General features: G+C 59.5%; 1 protein-coding gene across 8 annotated transcripts in view; it reads left to right on the forward strand.

Annotated features, from left to right (window-relative positions):
* The first annotated feature begins 233 nt into the window (after nucleotides 1-233).
* The window catches only part of CBFA2T3 (CBFA2/RUNX1 partner transcriptional co-repressor 3), a 28,744-nt gene continuing 4,727 nt past the window's right edge, over nucleotides 234-24,250 (forward strand). The window contains exons 1-12 of one of the 8 annotated variants that reach the window (XM_050311605.1): nucleotides 8,447-8,521; nucleotides 10,044-10,263; nucleotides 17,689-17,834; nucleotides 19,235-19,312; nucleotides 20,323-20,564; nucleotides 20,916-21,005; nucleotides 22,438-22,619; nucleotides 22,735-22,991; nucleotides 23,102-23,187; nucleotides 23,428-23,623; nucleotides 23,738-23,806; nucleotides 24,005-24,195. In XM_050311605.1, coding sequence (XP_050167562.1) covers nucleotides 17,714-17,834; nucleotides 19,235-19,312; nucleotides 20,323-20,564; nucleotides 20,916-21,005; nucleotides 22,438-22,619; nucleotides 22,735-22,991; nucleotides 23,102-23,187; nucleotides 23,428-23,623; nucleotides 23,738-23,806; nucleotides 24,005-24,195 — 1,512 coding nt within the window. In that variant the 5' untranslated portion in view covers nucleotides 8,447-8,521; nucleotides 10,044-10,263; nucleotides 17,689-17,713. The other 7 variants (XM_050311602.1, XM_050311606.1, XM_050311600.1 and 4 more) reach the window with 7 other exon arrangements.

Consider the following 24,250-nt stretch of genomic DNA (forward strand, 5'->3'; position numbering starts at 1 on the left):
ACAGGCGCAGCTGCCCGGCCACCCCCACCCGCCGCATTATCACTGCCCGGCAGCTGTTCACCTTCCCCTCGCCATGGGACACGGCTCTGCTGCCACCACGGCCCTGGCTGTCACATGAACGGCCCTGGCGGTGGGGCAGGCGCCGAACGGGCAGGACACCCCACACCCCGACAGTGCTCAGCATCTCCGTCCCCAGCTCCTGTGCTGACACGTGGGGCCAGTCTGGCTGCGCTAGCCTGTGTGGAGCTCACAGCACTGGGGTGCTGACACCCATCCCCTCGGGACACCCCAAACCGGACAGACACCTCTCCTGTGCCAGGGCACAAGGCAGGACCGACCAAGGTAAGAGAGACAGCGGCGGGAGGAAGGTGATAGTGAAGGATACCTGCCCAGGTTACTTGCCCAGTGGCATGCTGTGGCTCTGGTGACTCACCCCAATGCCAAACACAGCCTTGAGCAGGCAGATGCTCTCCAAGGGTGTCACAGGGCTGGTGCCCATTGGTGCATCCCAGTGGGGACCAACTGACGGGAGAGGGGAGCAAGGGCATGGCCAACCCCATGGCTTGTCAACATGGGGACCCCTTCAGAGCCCACTCTGCAATTAACCATTTCATAACAATCAGCTCTGAGGATGTTTTATTTACAGCATTTCAATCCTCTGTTTAAACTGCATGTTTTTGCTTATTCTGGGGTCAGGAGCTCACATCTGACCTCACAGGTTCTCCGAGTGTTGCTGATCATTTGCAGTGCGGAGGCTCTGTCGGGATGGAGCATCCCACATCCCTGTGCTGGAGCATCCCCAGGGCACCAAGGCTGAGGGGCAGTGGTGACTCTGAGAGACCCGGGGGGCTCTACTGGGCTGTGCCTGGTGTGGGCAGGAAAGCAGAGCTGGCTGAGTCACCAGCATGAACAATACTGGCCCTCTGCCTTGCTTCCCCTCATACATCCCGCTCCCCACTGGCACTGCGCTCTGGCCACAGCCCCCTGCCCACTCCTGGCACCAACACATGGCTCAGGGATGTGCCAAGGATGGGCATGAGGGCAGGGTTTGGGGCACGCTGTCGGTGCTGCACCCATTGTGCTGGTTCTCTGTGGGTGGGAGCTGTGCTGGGGTCCCTGTCCCCAAACCTGCAGCAACGTTGGGCACATCCCAGGCACGGGGCAGCCGCCGATAAGGCGCCGGGATAAGGCGGCGGAGCCCTGGCGGCTCGACGGGCACCGCAGTCCGGAAGGCTGCAGCCAGGGAGCTGTGCAGATTGCTGCGGGCTCGCTGGGCTGCCCGTTAGGCTCTTGGCAGGAGAAATGTTTATTTTTTTGGCCAAATATCTCTGCAAACTTCCTGATTTCCTTGCGGCCGGCAAGGCAGCGATAGGGCTGGTGAGGCCGTTGCCGGCCTTGCACTCCGGCTTCAGTGCAGAGCTGTTATCTCCAATGCACAGCGGGCAGGGAAGAGGTGGAGAAAGGGAAATGAAATACAACAGAGGTGGCACATTTTTTGCTCTTGATAACAAGCCCTGCTTTTAGCCTGGGAACTTGGAAACGATGCAGGTGGCCAGAGACAGCCACAATGTCCCCTGCTGCTGCAGCGCATCTGGACCTTGTAACAAACCCCAGATCTCACCCGACACGAGGCTGTGGCTCCCCGTGGCATGGCCTGGTATGGCACAGATCAGCACTGACCTCCATGTGGCCAGAGCCCCATGTCAGGGCATTTTGGCCTAGGTGAGATTCCAAAAGCAGCCCCAGGGCTAGGGTCTTCATCCAAGCCTCGTGCTGGAGCGGGGGCAGGCTGCACTGCACTGCTGTTAGCTCCCATTGCTTTTTGAAGAGACATGAGGTGTTGGAAGTGCAATGCAAGCTAATTAAATTCCCACTGTTATTAAAGATCCCTGTTCAGGCAGTTGTAGTCTGTGGGATGGGGAGGGCCAACAAGCTCCCCAAGGTTTAGAAGGGATAAGAGGAATGTGAACCTATTGTGAACCCCAGGGTAGCTCAGGGGATTTTGCTCAGCATCACCCACTGAATTCCCACTTGTCACGGGTGAGGCTGGCAGGACTCATCTCTGATGCTACTTCCATGGGGATGTTGACAACATCTCCATACACCCCAAAACACCAACACTCAGAGACAGGCCAGTACGTGGCCATCTCTGCATTGCAATTTAAAAACTTTCCAGACTCTCCATTACAAAAAAAACCTGGAAGCTTGACCACCCAGTAGCCCCAAAACCTTAAAGCATCTGGAGGAGTGATGCTGCATCCCAAAGTCTCCCATTGTTTAAGCCAAGCCGGTGATTTTTCGGAGCCGGAGGCACAAGGCGAGCAGGATGATAAGCAGTAGGGGCTGGTTTCCCTTTGAATGCTACAAAGCAGGAATGAATCTGTCAGCAAGGAAAACAGGATTTTTACTTTTTTTTTTTTTTTTCTTTTAATGGAAGATACATTTTTTTTTTCTGTATGGAAGTTGTGAGAAAGCCACAAAGCCACTGGATCTGCTTCCCAGCGGCAACAACCGGTGGTTATGCTCCTTACAGCCCATGGCTGAGGAAACGAGGGGCTAGGGTGGCTGCAGGGTAGGTTACCCCAAGTCTGGGGACCCCCAGGAGTGGTCAGAGAGGGAAGCCAGGCACAAACAAACCCCTTTTCCTTGGAAAGGCTGGCTCGCAGCACTTCCTGCTGAGCAGATGTCCCTGGGCGGATGCAGCTGCATCGGGCGATAGACGGTGGCGGGCGAGCCGCCTTCCCCGGCCACTGGCTCCCCACCAGCCCCTTATCTCCCTGGTGCATTCCCTGATGAATTAACGTGCAGGAAAATCCAGCACCAGGGCTCCTGCTGCAAGCAAAATGCCAAGGGAAGAGCACTGGGGGCTGTAGTCTGCCTCCCGGTGCTTGTTCCAGGTTGGATTTAGGCACTGAGATTCAGGCCACCACATCTGTGCTCACAGTCAGGGTGATGGGACCATCTATGGTCACACCAGCCAGGGCAGTGGGACCATTCACTGTCACACCAACCCTTCCCAGCCCAGCAGCTCCCTGTCCCTGCAGGGATGCTCCAAGCAAATGGTTCCCCATTGATACTGGGGACCTCACAGCATCACAGGGCTCTGCATCGCTGCGGTTGCTCATGAGCACCCAGACACGTGTTGTTCCCAAGCTCTGATGGAGAGGCAGCACTGGCATGGCCACTTCTGGCATGGACTCAGAGAGGCACATGGGAATGCTCTGCTCCATGAGAGGGAGAGGATCGAGATTGGGAAACCCAGACAAACAGACAGACTCACTGGGGGTGACACAGGAAACCTGTGGCACATCAGGGCTGAGTGCCAGCACGGTTCAGTGCCTTCACCTCCAGACATCCTCCCATGAGAGCAGGTAGAGGCAGGACCCCCAGCATAGCATGGCAGAGGGGCTGTGGGTGCTCTGGTGACAGCCAGGTGGAGGCAGGACCCCCGGCACAGCACAGTGGAGGGGCTGTGTGTGCCCATGGAGGGACAGGGGATGACTCACCACTGTGGCGAGGGGGAAGGTGTGATAAACCAACACCATAGGCTTTTTTAAAAAGCCTGAGGCTTGCAAAGAGGGAATGCAGCCAGAATAGCAATCAGCTCATACTGGCACACTGGGAAGCAACAGGGCTGAGCAAGAGCTCTGGGAGAGCTGGGAGAAATGGGACAGTGCGTTGCCAGTGGAAGGCAGGGTGGGGGGCTCAGCGAGAGTGGTGAGTCAAGACTGGTGGTTGGGCACCCACGAGGTGTGAAAAGGGACCCCAACACTGTGGTGGGTGCAAAGGCATGAGAGGGGTATGCGTTTGGAGGTGTTTCAGGGGCAGCATGAGCCCAGCACCCACTGGGTTGCCCCACATCCCCATGCACATCTCTGATAGCGGGCAGGGGTCATGTGCAGGGGCAGATACAGGGCCTGGATGGTGTGTGGTGGTGACCATTTTCCATGAGGTTTTGGTGCCAGTTGCCCTCATCTGCCCCCAGCAAGCATCTTATCTCGTGGCACGCACCAAGTAAAGCCCCTGGGGTCCCCCTTTCCCCCCAGGCTGTGCCTTAGGGTGTCCCTTTCCCTGGGGCAGGTCCTTGGCACTCCCCAAAACACTTCCAAGCAGCCTCTCTGTGCACACACTCAGAAGGGATGGAGGATACCAGCCAGCAGGCATGGAGAACATCACCCAGGAGGGATGGAGGACATCATCCAGCACTGTGAGCAGAAGTGATGGGTGATGGTGACACGCTCCCGTGGTACTGGGGCACCTGTGAGGTTGGCAGGCAGTGATGGGCACGGCAGTGGGAGATGCCAGCTCCTCAAAACAAAGGGAGCTTGGATCACCACATGTGTGGTTAGTCTCTGTGCTGGGTGGTTGCTCACTGCACCATCAATCACACACCAGCGTGACCTACACCAAGTCATGACAGGAGTTTCCACCCTCTCCGCTGGGTGGGAACATGGTGGGGCCCCATCCTGCCCTGGCTCCAGATTTGCCGGGGGAAGGATTGCCGGGCCCTGGGTTGGGGTGGATCCAGCAGGCTATCGGGCTCCGCCAGGCGCTTATCTCCCGGCCAGCCGTTAATTTCCCACCACAGCAGAGCAGAGCCACCGGCTCTGCTGAAGCAAAGCTGGTCCCATCGCCTGCCTCCTGTGTACCCAGGGATCTGAGGGATGGGGGGATGTTTCCCCATAGAGATGCCAGACCACCCTCCATCCCCATTCATGGGATTCGGGTGTGTGGTGGATGCGTGGCCATGGAGCACATGGCAGCTCCCAGACCAAACCGGGCAGGGAATTGGTTTGGGGCAGGAAGGGGTTAACCTGGGGAAGTTTGCTCACTCTCGGCAGTGATTTAAACCAGACAGAAAGGTTCTGTCATCCATCACGCTAACAGCCAGATCATTGTGTTTTAAAGTGTCTGTAATTGCAGCAATACAGAGACCGGGAGAAAGATAAAGGCTGGGAAGATGCAAATGCCAAGGGGAAGCACCAGCCCCCTGCACCCAGCAGGGAGAGACCTGGGGACAGCCCTGGGGACAGCCGAGGGAGGAAGGGGGTGGCCCAGGCATCCTCCTGCATGGTGATGGCACAGTGTGTGTGATGGCGTGTCTTTGATATGGTGGGAGCACCCACAAAACAGCATAAGGAAACAAACCCAGGGACAGGGATGGGCAGGGAAGGATTTGAGTAGGTGCTGGACTCCAAATATTACCTAAAAATTAGATTTATCTCCCATGTTATTGCTGGATTAGCACCAAGTGGTATTTCTCTCCCCATCTCTCCGTCAGGATCGTGGGGACAGGGTAAAAAGGAGAGTGAGATGAGACCCAAAGCATGAGAAGAGATGACCATAGCCATGGCCATGGGTGCTCAGGCTTTGTCCCAGTGTCCCAGGCCACATGCAAACCCACCAGCAGGGAATTATTAACATTCAGCCACAACCCGCCGAATAAAGCAAGCGAACACAAATGTTTATTTTCACAGTAGTGAATTATGACTTCAATAGACCGAAATTACAGGCTGCGTGCATGGAATGGGAACGCAGCAGCCCCTACCACCCAAACGCCGCCAGGGGGGACACGGTGGTTCTGTCCCATCCCTGCTGTCCCCTGGGGGTTACTGTGCTGCCTACCTGTCCCGCTGGTGCATGGACAGCTGGTGGGCTCCTGGGACAAGTGGTGCCAAGGCAGTTTGATGGCACCCCAAATTAACCAGGAGGGGTCACGGCTTTTCCTAGCAGGTCCCTGTGATGTGCCCATGGCAGGGTGTTGGCAAGTGGGTTTGGTCACCACTGGGCTCATGGCACATCACCAGCTGGGCATTCACATGAGGGTTTTGTGATGTATTCAATGTTTTGCACTTGGATGTGTGACACAGGTGGCTCGGCTAAGAGTGTCACTGCCATGGACAAGTCCCTGCTCCCCTGGTGAGGGGCCAGATTCCAAATGAGCCCTGTGCTGGTATCCCAAAACTCCGGGGCTCTGCCTCGGGACCACTCTCAGGCATCCTCGGTGATGCTGGGGGTCCATGATGCCTTGACCTGTGTGCTGGTGGGGTCTGCACCAGGCACCACGTGTCCCAGTGCATGTGTCCCCACGCAGACGTGGAGATGGTATTTGCATGTGCCAGCCAGGGCCACTCATGCAAAGCTGGGGGTGTGGTGGGGCGGGTGTGCAGTTGTGTGGGAGTGGAATTTCCTCCCATGCTTGTGGGCCTGTGCTGGTGGGGATGTGCCGATGGGGCCACGACACCTGCATGGGGCTCCTGGAGAAAGGTCCCATAGAGAAAGAGGGCAGCAGGAATGTGGAGAACCCCAGGCCCTGTGGGCTTCTCTCTGGCAATTAGGGATGGAAGACCAGAGCTGGAGGTTGGAATGGCTGAGAACGGGGTTAAGGGGCTGGACTAGGGCACTGCAGCACCTGCTGCTGCAAACCCATCAGTGGGGTGATGTGGGGGGGAGCTTGGCTGTGCAGTGACCACACAGTGGTCATTTAGTGGCCATGTGGTGCCCACACAGAGGCCATGCAATGGCTGTTTACTGGCCATGCAATGGTCACACCATGCAGCAGTTGTGCAGTGGTCATGCCAGGGCCGTGCAGTGCCCTCGTAGTGCCCACACAGTGTCTGTGCATCAGCCCTACCAGGGCCACGCCCTGGCTGTGCAGTGGCCACGCAGCTGTTTGTGCCACCCAACACCCTGGCAGTGGTTATGCAGCAGCCATGCCACGGAGATTCGCTGCCTGGCAGAGCTGCCACGGTCCCAGTCCCTGGGAAGTGGGTGAGGATGAGTAATATAACCAGCACAGGGGCGGCAAAGGCTCGGCAGTTGCAGAGGGAAGCAGCTGCCAAGCACAGGAGTTACACACAGAGGCAGGGCTGTGGCTCGTAGGGAAATTTGCAGGGAAATTCGTGGGGCTTGTGTTCCCAGCTGCAACATCATAGTAGGACTTGGGCAGGGAAAGCAAAATTTGAATGCTCCCCCCAACTGGCACGAGGCTTGCAAGAAGGGCATGCCAGGCAGGCAGATGTGTGCACCGCTGCCCTGCACCACTATAGAGGAGGGTCCCACTGGCATTCCCACCACACAGCTGCTCTTTCAAGTCCCACTGAGGCCAAGTGGGGTGGGGGTCACATCGGGGTCGAGATGGGATGGGCATGTGGGGTGTTGAGGGCTGTACCTCTGGGGCTTGTGGCTGTGTGTATGATTGCTCCAATTGCAACCCCAGTCCTTGGGCCTCCGGAGAGGCAAGCTGAGCAATCACAGCTCCAGCCCTCTGCAGCCCCCCAGCCCCTTGCAGACACCCCCACCCTGCTCCAGCCCCTTGACTATTCCCATGGCCCCAGACAAGCCCTGGCCCATTCCTTTGCAGCCCCTCAACCTCCCCCCAAACAAATCCCAGATCCTTGCAGCTCTCCAAAACGTTTGATGCCCACCTCCTATCCCCAGCTTTGCAACCCTTGGTCTTTAGCACCCCCAAACCCTTGTGAACTCTGAAGCTTTTGCAAACCCCAACCCCCTGAAGTCCGCAAGCCCCATACACCCCCTGCATGGCCCTCAGGTTGACTGTCACCAGGCCCTGTGCACCCCCAAAGCCCTGGATAGCCCCATGTCCCCATGCAGACCTCCAGTGTCATGCAGCTCTGTGATTTCATGCCGCCCCTTGGTGTCGTGCAGCCCCATATCTCCCACCGCACTTCGGTGCAATGCAGCACCCCCATTGCTGTGCAGCCTCTCGGTGCTGTGCAGACTCTCCAGTAACGCCCAGCTTTTTGTGCCCCCACAGCCCCTCAGTGCCACACAAGCTCCATGTCCTCCCCTAGCCCCCCGGTGCCCCCCATCTCGGTGGCCACGTCCATCCCATCCCGATCCTCCCTCTCCGTCCATCTCACCCCGGTGTCCCCGTCCATCCCATCCCATCCCATCCCATCCCATCCCATCCCATCCCATCCCATCCCATCCCATCCCATCCCATCCCATCCCGTCCATCCGCTCCCCGGGGGTCCCGCTCGGGTGGCGGCGGCGGCGGTGTGGCGCCCCCTGGCGGGCGCGGCGCGGCGCCGTCTAAGGCAGCGGCGCGGGCGGGCCCCGCTCACTCCGGGCCGGGCGGGCGGCGCGGCGGCAGCGGCGGCTCGGCGGGGGCCCGGCCGGGCTCGGAGCGCGGCCGCGGGCGCCCCACGGCCGCGACGCGGCGCCGGGAGGATGCGCCGCCGGGCAGCGCGCAGGGGGTGAAGCGGCCCCGCGGATTTACCGGCTTCTCCGCCCTCCCCCGCTTCTCCGCTGCCCCCCCTCCGGGGGGAGGGGAAGCGCCCCGACCGCCGGAGCTGGCGGCCCCCGGCGGCCCCGGGCGCGGCGAGCGGCGGCGGGCAGGTGCCGGGGGCAGCCGCCGCCGCGGGGCCGCGCTCCGCCAGCGCCGGCCTTAAGCGGGGCCCGGGGCCGCCGCCGCCGCCGGGGGCCGCTGCCGGCGCTGCCCGCTCCTGCCGGCCCCTGCCTCGGGACTTACCTCACCCCTCCGCCACACCTCAGGACGGTAAGTGCCGTCCGTCGACGGGGACAGGGAGGCTCCCGGTGCCCGCGAGAGCTCCCGGGGAAGAGGGGCTGGGGATGTTACCCGTGGTCGGGGATGCTCCCGATGCGCAGGGAAATCGGAGGCTCGCGGTGCCCGGGAAGGCTCCCGGAGAAAAGAGGCTGAGAATGCTGCCGGTGTTCGGGTGATGTTCCGGGTGTGCAGGAGTCAGGGAGACTCCCGGTGCCCGGGGGATGCTGCTGTTGTGCAGGAGTCTGAGATGCTGCCGGTACCCGGGGGAGTCTCCCGGTGTCGGGGAAGCTGCCGGTGTACAGGGCAATAAGAGGCTCCCGGTGCCCGCGGGAGGCTCGCGGTGCGCAGGGGAGTCGGAGGTTCCGGGCGCCCAGGGGAGGCTCCTCGTATCGGGGAAGCTGCCGGTGCGCGGGGAAGCTCCGCAGCGGCGGAGCGGGGCCGGGCGAGCGGGGGCACAGCCAGGGCGAGCGGGCACCGGAGCGGCGGAGGCAGAGCGGGCGCCTGCCCGTGGCTGCCGCGCCCGTGGGACCCGCTCCCACGCGCTGCCCTTCCGCGGGGGCGGCGGGTTGCGGACCTCTCTCCCTTGCGCTCCCGGGGCTCTCCTTGCGCTCCCCTCCTTGTCGCCGGCAGCCGCTTCCCGTGCGCCGGGGCGATGAGGGGCGGCCCAGCATCCCCGGGAACCCACTGGAGTTTATGCCCACCCCCCAGCAAATCTCCCCTGGTTATGCCTCCCGACTTCTGCCCGGCGGGAAAACTCGTTGTCATCCCCGCATCCCTCCTCCTCGCCCGCCAACCCGCCGGCACTGCATCCTGCTCCGGCTGCACCGTGGATTTAGAGATGGAGGCGCGTTTGGTGGCGAGGAGGAGCTGACCTACTCGGGAGAGTTTGCAGGAGGAATCCCAGGGTTGGTTTGAGAAGTTCCAGCTACGGCAGCGTCGTTCTGTGTTTACATGCGAGGACACGGGTCCGTGGTGGGGACACAAACAGTGTCCTCGCCTGTACCGGGGGTGTTTTTTTGGATGTGGATTTGGGAAGGAAGGCTGGCTCGGGAGCCTCCAGCGCTGCCGTTGATCACCGCCCGGCTCTTGCTTTCCCTTTGGAATCATGTTAAGCTGGGCAGCCGGCTCCAGGAGCCTGGCTTTGCCGGCGTAGTGATGGAGTGAGGCTGGCCCCACGCTCCTTCGTGGCTCTTCAGTGACGCTGAGCCGGAGCACGACCAGTTCTCCCCGTCATTCCCCTGCCGCTGGATGGTGCCTTGGATACTGCAGAGCCTTTCTCTAGTTAAACACACCTTTTCTTGGAATTCTTTTTTTTCCCTCTATTAGCCAAGAAAAACTTTACAACTTTCCTTCGCTGTCGGAGAAGAGCCGCTGCCGCTGCTGGGTTTCATTTTGTTTTTTTAATTCGAGGTCACGTGCGCGTTGACAGTGCCTTTGAATCCAAGCGATGGTCTCGTCTCCAGCTTAGGAAGAGCTTTTGAGCTCTTCCCTCTGTTGTTTTCTCTCTGTTCAGGAACAAAGAGATTTTTCCGCCTTTAATTAAAAGGAATATTAATTCCGTGCTCCTTTGTTGAGCGACTTGAAGACACTCTGCAAACATCCATATGCTCGGCACCGCGGCGGGGTGAACTCTACTATGGTACAGGGCATGGAGATACAGGGGAACCATCCCGAAATCCCAGGGCAAGCGCGGAGCAGCAGCTGGGGAGGATGCTGACAGCCACGGTCCTCGGGTGAGGAGCCCCACGGGTCCGAGCTGCCACCTGGGGTGAGCTCTTGGAAGCTGAGGGGTGTGTGAGGCAGGTCCCTGCACTGAGTGTCTCCACACAGGGAGAAATTCCACAGCTGGGGAGACAAGTGGAAGTGAATTTGGCCGTGCCAAGGGAGTTTTCCCTGCTGGTTGCTTCCTGTGCCGGCAGGTAAGGTTTTACCCAGGGACAGACAGATGTTGGATTTGTTTTGTTTGAAAAATCTGAGTGCAGATGTTGGCTTGTGGGGAGGACAAGACAGGATGCGGGGTGGGAGAGGCTGTTCTCCCGTGGTGTTGGGTGCTGGCACGGGATGGGTGCTGAGTTTGGGCAGCACTGAGGCCTTGCGTGGGCACAGGATTCGCCTCTTACGTTGGGAACTTCCAGGGTGCAGGATAGAAAAATATTCCTGTGCACAGTGTGCTGGGGAGGGCTCCAACAGGTCCCGCAGGGGGGATTTGAGGCTGGAAGGTCTCTGCTGACATGCCCAACATCCCTTCCTGGCTTTCTGCTCCTGAGCCACGGATGTTTGCATGCCTGGAAAACCCCAGGCAGGATCCAGGCAGTGTGGCTGCGCTGTGTCTGTCTTTGCCGTGGAAATGGGGTCTCAGCTCTGCTTGCCACCGGCAACCAGCTTAAATCCCTGGAGCAGTCTGGAGGCTGTTCGGCTCTGCCCCCAGCTGTGTGATGTGCCCTGCCCTACAGCCACCTGGGGAAAGGGTTTGGGGTGTTGTGGGACCCCCGGGAAGGAGAGGGGCCTTACTGGGGGTCCCTTAAGGGTGGTCAGTTGATTGCCAATGAGTCAGCCAGGGAGTGCAGGGCTGCCAGGAAGTGCAGAGCTGCCAGGGAATGTTGGCAGAGGGGCAGGAGCTGGGTCTCTCCTAGAGGAACACACTAGCCCCCACCACCAGCACTGATGCTACTTCTGCTCCCAGCCAGACCAGCACATTCTCAGTGAGCACAAGGTTTGGGGCAGATCAGGGCCTGATGCTGCAAATAGGGCTGTCCAGGTGCTGGGGAGGACCAGGGACAACCCACAGGTTAAGCTGGGCTTAATTGCTACTGCTTGGGTCGATGGGATGCAGTTGGATGCTGCAGGTGGGATGCTGCAGTCCTGACCTGTGCTTTCCAAGCTGGATCTCATGTGGGAGATGGATTTGGCTGCCCAGCAGAATGGGGACAAGGGGTGTTTCCCCAAGCTGGGACAAATCTTTGCCAGCCAGGGGCAAAAATAGGCTGGTGGAATAGAGGGCAACCCCCTGCCTGGCACCGCTGCCCTTAGTGCCATTGACCAGTTTGGGGTTATTTTTAGATTTCCTGACGCTGTTTTCTGCCAACCCTCCCAGCGTGCTCAGGCTCCCCAGGGGGAACCCCACCTTTACAAGCCCACAGCTTTCCTTCGGAAGATGCTGACCAATGTTTCCAGAAAACATCTGAGGGATTTCCTGTTTATTTTGCAAAATTCTCATTAATATTTTTTTTCCTGTGTTGTTTTATTCAATCTCACATGGGCGAAATCGCCTTGAAATGGAGCCTGTGCTTCAAAAATAGACAAAGAGTCGGTGAGGCAGCAGCCTGGAGGCTGTGGGAGTGCATGGCTGGATCCGGCACCCCCTCGGAGCTGGTACCATCCTGGCGCCTGCGGGGCCGGATCCGGCGCGGGGTCCCTGGGGAGCCGGCGGTGCCTCGGCATTCCCACGCTGCAGGGACCGCGCAGGGAGCTCCCCGCCAGCGAGGGTGTGCGGAGGGGGATGTTTCCCTTCTCCAGCCACTCTCTGCCTCCAGGATGCTCCAAGTCCCCTGCATGTGCCACTTGTACCCACTCCAGCCACCAAGGCCACCTTTGGGCACGAGCATCCCTGTGCACATGGCTGCAAAAATCCCAGATTGGGGCATTTTAGCCAAAACCTCTCCCTGTTCTCAAAGAGCACCCGCTGCTGCACTGGGGGCACCGGGCTGGTTTTGGGGTGCCCCTTTGGCAGCGTGTTGGTGGATGGGGGAATGGTCCAGTTGAATTGGTTTGCAGCCCAGATGTAGGTGTTTCCTGGGTGGGGTCAGTTCCAAACCTGTGCCGCCCATGTGTCTCCAGGTGTGCTAGGCTGGCCACAGCACTCTGTTTACTCCTGGTGTTTAGCCAATATATTTAATCTCCAGGAGTGTAAGGCAGCTGGGGAGCAGCAGGGTCTGTGTGTGCTCACTTTCCTATGCCACCCTGGGAGCTGCTGGGGGGATGAATCCAACAGTGGCACCGGGCACAACACTGCAGCAGAGTTTGTAGCAGGTGTTGTGCCCTCGCTGGGTGTAGTTGGCCATCCTGCTGCTTCTCCAGTAGGTCAGGGGGACCTTCCCTCCTGACCTTGTGCATGGGGGGATCCCTCTTGCCACCCCGTCTCCACGCCAGCAGCCACGTCGCCGCCAGCCACTGTTGACTCACAGGCTCCGCCGTCAAGTCCCGGGGCTGAGCCCGAGATGCTTTTCCAGGCAAGGCTGAAATGCACAAAATGTTCGACTTGTAAAATATGTAGCGTGAGAAAATAGCCTTTTCTGCTCTCCTCCTCCTGCCGCCGCTCCCCTGCCCCATCTGCTCGCTTGGAAGGCTTCCCGCAGCTGGGGGGGCTGGTGGTGCACGGGGTCCCTCGGCATGGATGGCATCCACCCTCCCGCTGCTGTGCCCGCTCAGAGGGCCACCCCATGGTACCAGTAGGGCTCCCGGGGGCAGCACGGGCGCCTCAAGGATGTGCTTGATCCATGAGGATGTTGCCCCCCTGAAGCCCTCTCCATCTGCCTGCCCTCCCCATGTGCTCCAGCATCCCAAAGTTTCTTTCCCATGAGACACGTTTTGGGGCCAGCACCGGGAATGTCAGCCGGGCTGTGCGTGTCCCGGCACGGGGGATGACGCAGATGGCATTGGCGCATCCTGTGGGGGCTGGGGTTTCCAAACCTCTCAAGAGGGTCCTGGGAAATCCCCCTGCAAGGTGCCCCGGCAGCACCAGGAGGGAGCTGCCACGCCAAAGCTGGCCACGAGCCACAGTTTTCACCAGCCACCTTAATCCATCATTATCTGGGCACATTTCGGATCCTTGCCAAGAGCAAGGTGGGAAGGGGGGGTGTAAGCATGCTTTCCCTATTCCCCTGCCATCCTTTTTGCTGCCTGTGTGTAATTAACAGAGTAATTAAAAACAGGATGAGTTAATTGGTATTCATTTATGTGGCAGATGTTTTTAATTGAGATACGAAACAATTTACCTGTTTACATAAACAATAGCAAATGAAGGCTTGTAAAACAGAGAGGGCGCTTTTTTTTTTTTTGGGCTTTTTTGTTGTTGTTTCGAGGAAAATCCCATCCCCCCGCCCCCGGCCACGCCAGCTCAGGGAGAGCAGGAGCTTCTGGCACTGCCTCGGTGGCACTGAGCCAGCTGGTTTGGGTCCATGGGTGGCTGGTTTTGGCTTGAGAAAAAGGATTTTTGGGCTTGAGGTGCGTGGATAGCCTGGCTATGGGTGCTGATGTCCTGTGTGGAGCTGTCACTGCCACATTGCAGAGCTGGAAGGGGACAGGGGTCATGGTCCCTGTTGGGAGTTGATGTCCTGGAGCCAGGGGACAGTGGCCTATGGTGCCCTGACAGCGCTGACATTCTTGGGATGCAGGTGCAGGCTGTGTGGCTGGGGATTGCTCAGAGAGCAAAGCAAATTGGGGTGTATCCAAGCATGGGGAAACCTGCTTTACCCCAGATTTGGGTGGATGGGAAGTGTCCCAGGGGGCCAGTGGCATGGGACGTGTCCCAGGATGCCCGTGGGAAACGTGAGGATAACCTGCTAGGGCTCTCCAGGACTGGTTGAATCTGGGTTCACTTACAAGTTAAACAGAGAGTTTAATTAATTGGATTTACTTTTAAAGTTAGTTTTATTTGTGCTGGTGAGTGCTGGGGTGTGGATCACTCCCTGCTAGCCCTCCCTAAAATGAGCATATGTGACGCTGTGGTGATGGGTTGGAAGCAACCCTCCAGCATCATCATAGGATCATGGAATAGTTGGGTTGGAAGGGACCTTTATGCTCATCTCGTTCTATCCCCTGCCATGGGCAGGGACACCTTCCACTAGACCAGGCTGCTCCAAGCCCCATCCAACCTGGCCTTATATACTTCCAGGGATGGGACAGCCACAGTTTTTCTGGCAACCTGCACCAGGGCCTCACCACTCTCACAGGGAAGAATTTCTTCCCAGTACCCAAACCCACCCTCTGTCAGCATCCCACAGCTGTTCTCCTCCTCTCTCCCCCTCCACATGCAACTGGGGATAAGCCACCCCCAAGGTGGCTGCTGTCACCTCCCCCCATCACCACCACGGCCCCAGGGAGGGAATCAGGAGGGAGATGAGGATGCCCTGAGTTTCCACCAGGTCTGCACCAGGGCTGGTGCACGTGGCCAGCACTGCTACCTGGCCGCTGGCACTGCTCGCTTCCTAACCTGCTCCAGCTGGGACAGCTTGGTCCCTGCAGTCTTACTGGGGAGTTGTTCTTGGCCCTGGTGGCTGCGGCAGCTGAGGAGCAGGAATGCTTCCCTGCCTTTGTTTCGGAGGCAGCCTGGCTTGGGGAGATGTCGCCTCCAGCATCTGGATTTCATTTGTGGCCATTTGGAGAGCATGAAGGATGCTGGGCGCTGAATTCCCTTTAACCCCTTCCTTGCTCAGGCAGCTTTGTCTGGTCTGGGAGGGCTACAGGGAGCCAGAGATTTCCAATGGCCATGTCCAGGGCAGTTCTCTCTCTGCTCCATCCCCAGGGAGTGGAGAGGAGACCAGCCAGCCTGAGTGCTCCACAGTCATCGGGCTCACCTTCAGCTGGCACATCCCATGTGCTGCCTGGGAAGGACAGAACTCCAGACTGGGACACTCTCAGTGGTGGGATGGGCTCCCTAGGGCTGTGGGAAACAGCAGATGCCAAGCTGGGATGGCTGCCAGTCCCATCCCTCAGGCACTGCTCCTGTCCCTCAGGCTACAGCCTGCAGGATGCCATGCATTGTGCCCTCTGGAATGCTTGGCTGCATGATGGTGCCCACCAGCTGTGTGACAGTGTCACCCCAGCAGGGACCTTGCCCGGGCCATTGCCGGGGGTTACACCCTGCAGTGGGACAAATGGGGGGCTCGGGGTCACCAGGGGTGTGTAGGGGTCCAGCATCCGCTGGCCCTGGGAGGCAGGGTGGGAACACTCGCTCCCGCCAGCCGAGAAGAAAATACTAATCCTTTTATTTTTATATTATTACTTATTCATCTGGGCTGCACAGACCTAATGGAAACCAGATGGAGGAAAACAGACACGGCCCTGAGCGGCTGGGACAAATTACCCCAAAGAGAGAAAAAAATAGAGGGAAAAAAACTCCAGCGGAGTTCGAGTTGTGCTGGGGAATCGCTGTTTGGAAGTGATGATGGGAAACTGCACTTTGCCCCCCAAAACTTCCTTTGCCCCCATGGAACTCACCCCATCCTGCAAAGGACCTGGGTCGGTGGTATGGCTGTGGTTGGGTCCTGTGGGCATCCCAGACTCTTTGTCCCTTTGGATTTGAGACCATTCCTATGCCTGCAAAGCCATGTTTGGGTTGCAGACGTCTCGGGGAAAATTTATAACTTGGAGAAAAAAAGGAAAACACAAGAAAAAACAGAACCAGGCCTCATTTCCCCAAGTGCTTGCTCAGCTTCATGGAAACTTTCCTCCTGATGGGAAGCTGTGGAAAAGCTGTGTTGTTGCCAGGATGAGTGTATCCATGTTTTGCCCTTGGTGTGGGCATGTATGTGGAGTCAGGGCAGTGAGGGGGATGAGGGTCAGGGTGGGGATGCAGGTAAGGATGGGGTTGCAAGCAGGGACTGTGCTGGTAATGTGACAGGAACAGGGATGCGGACAGGGATGCAGGCAAGGATTGTGTAGGCAAGCATCAGCTGTGCAGATGCAGGCACCTAGTCAGGGTCACACTCTGTACCCTGAGTGTGCCCACAACTCAACTTCTGCCAACGGGGCTAGATCCTGCTCTGCTGAGTGTCAGGGAGAGCCTGGAAGGCTTGAGAAGCTTTGCCCAGAGACAGACATTGCCGTGAAAAGGAAAACAAAAGGTGGTTTTCAAAACAAATTATTTATTCTGGCATGCCCTGTAAAGAAACTAATGTTTTCGGGGAGGAATGCTGCATGGTCTTAAGGTTTCTACTGTGGCTGGAGAGGGAGAAGGGAGCGAGGAACAGAAAACTGGGGCACACGCATCCAGGATTTTCAGGATTAAGGTGTGCCATGGAGAGGGAGGGATATGCATGGTGCTGGAGCCATCCAGAAGGAGGCTGTGGGTGCATGATGGTAACCATGAGAGATTTTGGCGGTTATCACTACCTCTCCCATCTCCTGGTCCTCCACATGGCGCTGGCTGCGGCACGACCCCGATAGCATCTTGCTCAGGATGAGGCCCCAGTTTTATTTAGCCCGGACAATGTGCTCTTGCCGGGTTCAATTAATCTCCCCACAGTTGCCGTGGATTAAGGATGCATATTAGATTAGTGTTTATCAGCCGTGCCGGGGCGCAGCGGGGACCCCGCGGCCGGGTGGCTGTGGCTGTAGCGGCCGCTTCCATCTTTGGCTGGAGCCGGCGGCAGCTCGGGCACAGTGACAGATCACCGCAGCTGCCGGCACTTGTGGCCACCCGTCACTGCCTGGCGTGGCAGCCGCGGGGCTGAAACCTTGCGCTGGGGCCACGCCAAGCAGAGGGGATGGTGCTGGCACGATTCCCCTGGGGATGCCGCTGCTGGGTGTTACTTGGGGTTGGATGTGCAGGGAGGTGGGAGGGAGGCAGTGATGCTGGGGGTAGCCCCGTGGGGTGATGGCAGGGAGCCCTGCCCTCCCTGGATTGTGGAATCTGGTGCCTCACAGGGCCCCTCAGGGCTGTGGGAGGACAGTCACTAGTGGGTCAATGTCATGATGTGTGGGTTGTGCCATCGCTGCTGCCACTGAGCACAGGTCACAGTGATCCCAGGATCCCTGACTGGCATTATGGCAGCCAGGAGCTAGCGGGCAGCTGGGAATTCCTGAACCGTGGGAAGGAGGGTGCTGTGATGTGGCAGCGATGGCTTTGGAGGGACACATTCAGGCTGTGCCCTGTGCTTGGGACAGAGCTGGTGCCCTGACCTGTCCCCACCACCCCGCATCCCTGCACAGGGCACTGTGCACCCACCACTGTGCACATGACAGAAGGTCCATCACCATCCCCCACCATGCTGCTGGCACACAGGACACCAGGCACTGTCCTTGTTGCCTGAGCTGTGCCATCCTACACTGGGAGTGGATGTGCCCAGGCCAACCCAAGGTCCCTGAGTGTCCCCTCTGCCCCTGTTTGCAGGGAATCCTGGCACACCCCGCTCACCACCCATGCCCTCTCCCTGCAGATAACGAGGAGACGCGGCCGCCACCATGCCTGACTCGCCGGCCGACGTGAAGACGCAGTCCAGGTCCACACCGCCCGCCATGCCCCCGCCACCGCCCGCTGTCACCCAGGGAGCCACGCGCCACCCCTCCTTCACGCCAAACACCAGTGAGTATGGGCTGGGGATGTGGTGCCAGGCTGGGAGGCTGCCCAGCCCCCCTCACCTCCACGTCACATGCTGCACCCGGTACCAGCAGTGTCCCCAGAGCCCAGCACAGTGCTGACCATGATGGGGGGGGGCATCACCTGTCCTCACGCTGGAGAAGGTCCTTGGGCTCCACTCCCCAAGCCACGGCTGATGCATGTGCCTACAGGGAACATCACAGCACTTCCCATGGCCAGCAGTGTCCTGAAAGGTGTTTGGGGACAGGGACATCCTGGTCTCCTGCCATGCGGTGATCAAATGCTGGCAAAGAGCAGCTCATGGCTGGAGGATGCTGCAGGTTGGGGGAGTCCCTGCGGATCGGAGTTGGCCCATTGCGGGTCCCAGGCATGTGGGGACCCACCTGCCCATCTGTGTGTGGCACCCAGTGGTGGCAGGGTGGTGTCATGGCCAGCCACGGTGTCAGGGACCTCCTTGCCCTGCCCAGGCTACGGCGTGGTGGCATCAGGGGACTCCAGGTCGGAGTCTCAGTCTCTGTAGTTGAACTGGGGGAGCCCCAGTGCGGTGGCTGCACCAGTGGTACGTGGGGTCATTGCTCACCCTCAGGGATTGGTCCCTGTGCTGGTGTCACTGTCCTGAAACATGGATGGACAATGCACATGCCGGACAGGATCCAGGCAGGTGGGGGATAAGGCTGGTCCCCCTGGCAGGAGTAGCAGTGGCCAGCATCAGTGGCTGCTCCAGCTCCACCAAGATGTATCCTGGGTACGCATGTGTTGCAAGGGTTTTGCTTGTAGCTGTTTCTTGCTTAGAAAGACCAAAATGGGGAAGAAAATACACTAAAACACCCCCCTGAGATGCAGCTCCCTGACACCTGCTGCCCCCCAGCACTGCTCCTGGACAGACTCTAGAAATCAGCTCGTGCTTGGCTGTGCTCGGAAGGGTTTAGGTTTTCAATCCCAGTCCTGTGGCAGATGTGGCAGCTCAGGTCTTGTTGGGTCCGGCACATGGGGCCAGGTTGCAGGCAAGTCTCTCTGTCAGGGATTGGCCCAGAGCAGGATTCAGGACACAGGATCAGGAGTGCAGGCAGCCTCTCTGCCACAGCTTGGCCTGGAGCACTATGGCGTTTTGGTTGTTCTTGGTTTCAGGGACCTCATTTGGTCCACGAAATGTGGGGACTGTGTCAGGCAGCTGAGCATCCATCCTGTGAACCCTCACTATGGCTGCAGTGGGATGCAGGGACTTGGGTCCATTGCAGGTTCAGGTTTTGCCCAGGGCACATGTGCCCACACTGTGTCCACACCGTGCCACCTCCCCTACTGTGAGGAGCATTTCATGCAGGACCACCCGGCCGAGAGCTGCCCCCTCTGCTCTCTCATCATAGCGTGTTTTATTTTGCTTGCAGATCGAGACGCTGGCCCTCCGACGTTTCTGCCTCGCGGCCGTTTTCATGGTTGCTTGAAATGGTCGATGGTCTGTCTTTGTAAGTAAAATGAAACACCCGCTCTCATGAGAGACCCGAGCGCAGCCACAGCCTGCCCTGGCCAGCACAGGGTCCCTCAGGAGGCACAGGGCTTGGACAGGGGGTGCTCCCCATTGCCAGCCCCTCGCCCTGCCCCAGCGGGTCACGGGGATGGGAACCCCAACCCCATCCCGGCCCAGGAACATGTGTGGTGTCCAACTTAGTAACACACCTGTCGCGGGAATAAAAGCAGTTGTGGCCACCGGGTTATTTTCGGCACCTCTTTAGCGGGCGGCGGGCGCTGCCTGGTCGGAGAGCGAGCAGGAGCTCCCCAAAGCAGGCAGGGCTAGTGGGCAGCACAGCACCCCAAGGTTAGTGCCATCCTGGGTGCCCGGAGTGCGCGGGGAGAGGCGTGTGCATGCCGGGAGCCGCGGGGCGACGCACTCGGGAGGAGGGGTGACACGTGTTGTCACTCACACTGGCTGTGGAAAGGTCCCTGTGCTCATGGGGGGCTGGTGCAGGAGACAAGGATCTGTCATGCTGCAGGTTGGCACCCCAAAATGTACCCCGCGGGTCACCTGGAATGTGGGGTTTCAGGCAGCTCCCATTCTTCCTGCCTGGGCAGCAGGAACAGAAGTGCCAGTGTGCTGCAAACCAGGCTGGACTCTGTGAGAAATAGGTCATGGATTCTCTCCGGGAGTGCTGAGCAGCTCCCAGAGGGACAGGATGGAGCCCTTTCTCGTGGCTGCCTTAACTGTTGAGGAGCTGGATCAGGCTATCACCATGTGGGGATGCACTTCATCCCCTTCTTCCCTTCCTTTCTCCTTCCCTCCTTCCCTCTCTCCAGCCCCCACAACACTGGGAACCAATCCAGGATGTAGCCCCAGGGATGCAGCAGCATTCCGAAGCCTTCCAGGGGATGCCAACCCGGCATTACCCAGCGGGATCTGCCGGTCGTCCCATCCCAGCCTTGTCTTCATGGTGCCAGGGCACAACTACCCGTTCTGACCTCCCATTCTCTCTCTCCTCAGTGATGAACGGGAGCAGCCACTCACCGACCGCCATCAATGGGGCTCCGTCCACCCCCAACGGGTCCAGCAATGGGCCGGCCACCTCCTCCAGCGCCTCCCTCTCCACCCACCAGCTCCCACCAGCCTGCGGCGCCCGGCAGCTCTCCAAGCTCAAGCGCTTCCTCACCACACTCCAGCAGTTCGGGAATGACATCTCCCCTGAGATTGGGGAGCGGGTGCGCACCCTCGTCCTGGGGCTCGTGGTATGTCTGCCGCGTCAGTCTTGGGGTCCCCTATCATCCAGGGATCCTGTGTTTTCCTTTTGGGATGGAGATGCTGCTAAAAGGGAAAGAGGGGCGTGGAGTGATCTAAATCCTTGAAAAGTGGGGGTTGTTTTCCTGGCATCTCCTGGGATCGGCACAGCATGGTGCAGGGTTGGGTCCTGGCTGCTGGCATTGCCAGTAAAGCCTTGAGTATGGTTTTCCCTTGAAAGTGGATTTTCCATGAGCATGGCAGAGGAGAAGGAATGGGGGAGAAACAGCCAAGCATCCCCCGGGGGTGCAGGGCAGGCAGGGGGCTGTGTCAGTGATGCTGAGCCTGGGCTGTCCCCACAGAACTCCACCCTCACCATCGAGGAGTTTCACGCCAAACTCCAAGAGGCCACCAACTTCCCGCTGCGACCCTTTGTCATCCCCTTCCTCAAGGTGAGTTCCCCAGACTGGGCATGGCGAGATTCATGGAGCATTCCAGTACAGGGAATTTAGGGGTGGCTTCAGGGTCAGGGCAGGCAGTTCCCTGTGGGTCTGCCCTTGTCCACCCTGGGCACACGTGTCCCCTCACATGTGTGGAGTCACATGGAACTGGGGCTGTTTGCAATAAACCAGGGGTCAGCCAAGCTGGTTGCCATTTGAAATTCATTAAAACTCCCCCTTTTTTTTTTATTTGCCTTTTAATTTTTGTGCTAATTCTGCACTGTCACCCTGCTCCAGAGGGGTTCACTGAGCACTGGCATGCCTGGCACCACCAGTGCTGCCAGCAGATATTCAAGGCTGGCGTCACCTGTCCCTCATTAGCAAAGGAATAACTAAAAAGTTCAAAACCAGCCCCTTTTCCACCTCTGCATCCCAGCCCCCCTGTAGTAGAGGTCTGTGGAGTGGAGGTCTGCGCTCACCACAGGAATCTGCTGCAGAGCTGCCGGAGCAGTTTACTCCAGGCTGAAATGGGGGGACTGCAGAGCCCTCTTTCCCTCCTGCCCAGTTTGCAGGGGTTTTGGGATCCGTGAGAGCAAGGAATGGTCCTGGTGGGCACTGGTGGCCCTGTGGCTCCGGGTGGGCTGGGAGCCATCCCACTGTCCCGCTGCCAAGAACGCGGCGGCCGTGCCGGCTGCCCTGGCACCCCGCTCCCAGCTGTTCCCACCACCCGTTCCAGATGTTTCTCATTATCCTAACTGCAACCAGCCGGGCTCGGCGTGCTTCCCAGACTTGCTGTTTTTGTGGGATTGCTCCCTCCCGGCCGGGAAATGGAAGGGAAGGGGAGGGAGGGTCCAGCCCTGCTCACCATGGCGTGCATCTCCGGCTCGAGCGCTAACGTGTCCCACAGATGGGATTTGGCTGTGGATCAGCTGCCTAAGGAGAAATCCAGGGCTGGCAGCCAGAGCACTGGGCAAAAGGGGTCTCTGCTGCTTATTTTCTGCTGCTCCACGTTCCTGGGGCTGCAGCGCTGGGGAGGAAATACAGTGGGTGGGTGGGATGGGAGTTCACAGCTGATCCTGACGTGGGTGCCAGACGGGCTGGGGGCTCCCAGAAGTGCAGCCCCCAGGGTGACAGTCGCGGGGACAGGGTGTTTGAGGTGGGCGAGAGAACGATGCTCTGCAGCCCCTGCCAGGATGAAGGAGGGCTCTGTCAAAGCTGTGCCCATGCCAGCACATGACCAAACACTATATGGTGCTACACATGTGTCCCCTAAAAGCCCAGCTGGTCCCTGGGCATCCAAAGGCTGTCCCCTGGGGATGGTGAGCAGAACCCCAAAGGCAAGGTATCTGTCTGCCCCACATCCCCTGCCCATGGCAGGCTGGGGCACAGCCAGGCTGCACGGGGGTCTTCAGGGCCATGGACTTCACTGTCACCCCCCTCACAGGCCAACCTGCCGCTGCTGCAGCGGGAGCTGCTGCACTGTGCCCGCATGGCCAAGCAGACCCCGGCCCAGTACCTGGCCCAGCATGAGCAGCTGCTGCTGGACGCCAACGCCTCCTCTCCCATCGACTCCTCCGAGCTGCTCCTGGAGGTGGGCGAGAGCGGCAAGAGGAGGACGCCAGACAGGTGCAGACGGGGGGAATCACGGGGGATTGTTCAGGGTCACATCCTTGAAAAGGGGAGGTTGGTCCCCTGTGGTGGCAGGCAGTGGGTGGGGACCAACCTCCTCTCCTCTGCCCAGGACCAAAGAGAACGGTTTGGACCGAGACCCCCTGCACCCCGAGCACCTCAGCAAGCGGCCGTGCACCATGAGCCCGGCACAGCGCTACAGCCCCAGCAACGGGCTGAGCCATCCCCCGAACGGGCTGGGCCACCCCCCTGCCGGCCCCCCGCTGCCTCAGCACTACCGCCTGGAGGACATGGCCATGGCACATCACTACCGCGACGCTTACCGGCACCCTGACCCCCGGGAGCTCCGCGAGCGCCAGCGGCCTGCCGGTGAGCTGGGGCATCCCCCCCTGCACCAAGGGGTGAACAGGGGGCTGGACTCCCCTGAAGGCACACGGGTGCTGCAGGGGGCTGATTCCCACCCTGCTTTTGCCTTGCAGCCGTGCATGGGACACGGCAGGAGGAGGTAATCGACCACCGGCTCACTGACAGGGAGTGGGCAGAGGAGTGGAAACACCTCAACAATGTACGTAGTGCCTCCCTTGCCCCATCCCATGTGTGTGTGCCTCCATTTTGCCCTCCATTCCCACTGTGTCCCCCCTAGGGCTTTTCTCCTGAGCATCCTCTGCTCCATGCATCCATCACTCTGGTGCTGGCACAGCCTGGCATAGCCCAAAACTCCCCACCTAGCGCCAAGCACTGCAGCACCCCAGCTGCTCGCAGCAGAGTCCCCCCCGCCCCCAGCTCTGATGTTGCCCCTCCACAGCTGCTGAACTGCATCATGGACATGGTGGAGAAGACACGGCGGTCACTGACAGTGCTGCGGCGGTGCCAGGAGGCTGATCGTGAGGAGCTCAACCATTGGATCCGGCGCTACAGCGACGCCGAGGACATGAAGAAAGGCAGCCCCCCCTCTGCACGCCCCCACAACAGCTCCTCCACCCCTGAGGCGCCCCAGTTAGGTATTGACCCCTGGTGCTGCGGCCCCATGCTGTTCCCCTGGAGGTCCAGCGCTGCCGGCAGGTGGGTTCCAAGAGGGCGGCATCTCCTAATGGGATCCCCGGTCTCCTTCACAGACGCTCACCGGGAATTCGCGCCACGGCCCCTCTCCGGGTACATGCCGGAGGAGATCTGGAGGAAGGCTGGTGAGTGTGGAGTGGGCACCAGCACCCATCAGTGTGCTGAGCTGGCAGGGTCTCTGCCCTAGTTCCCCACATCGGGGTAGCTGCAGCGCTGGAGGAATTTGGGATGAGTTTGTAGGGAGGGGGGATGCAGTTGCAGAGGGGAACGCGCGGAGCTGGGGCACTGGCACACCCTGGCCATGCTCGGCTGGTGCCTTCCAGAAGAAGCTGTGAACGAGGTGAAGCGCCAGGCCATGTCTGAGCTGCAGAAGGCTGTGTCGGACGCCGAGCGCAAAGCCCACGAGCTGATCACGACGGAGCGGGCCAAGATGGAGCGCGCCCTGGCCGAGGCCAAGCGCCAGGCATCCGAGGATGCCCTGACCGTCATCAACCAGCAGGAGGACTCGAGCGAGGTAGGAGACTGGGGGGACAGGGGATGGGTTGGTGGCAGCACAGGTGTGTCACCAA

This window comes from Myiozetetes cayanensis, unplaced genomic scaffold, assembly GCF_022539395.1.
Source record: "Myiozetetes cayanensis isolate MyiCay16 unplaced genomic scaffold, myiCay2020 scf16, whole genome shotgun sequence".
Classification (NCBI taxonomy): Eukaryota; Metazoa; Chordata; class Aves; order Passeriformes; family Tyrannidae; genus Myiozetetes; species Myiozetetes cayanensis.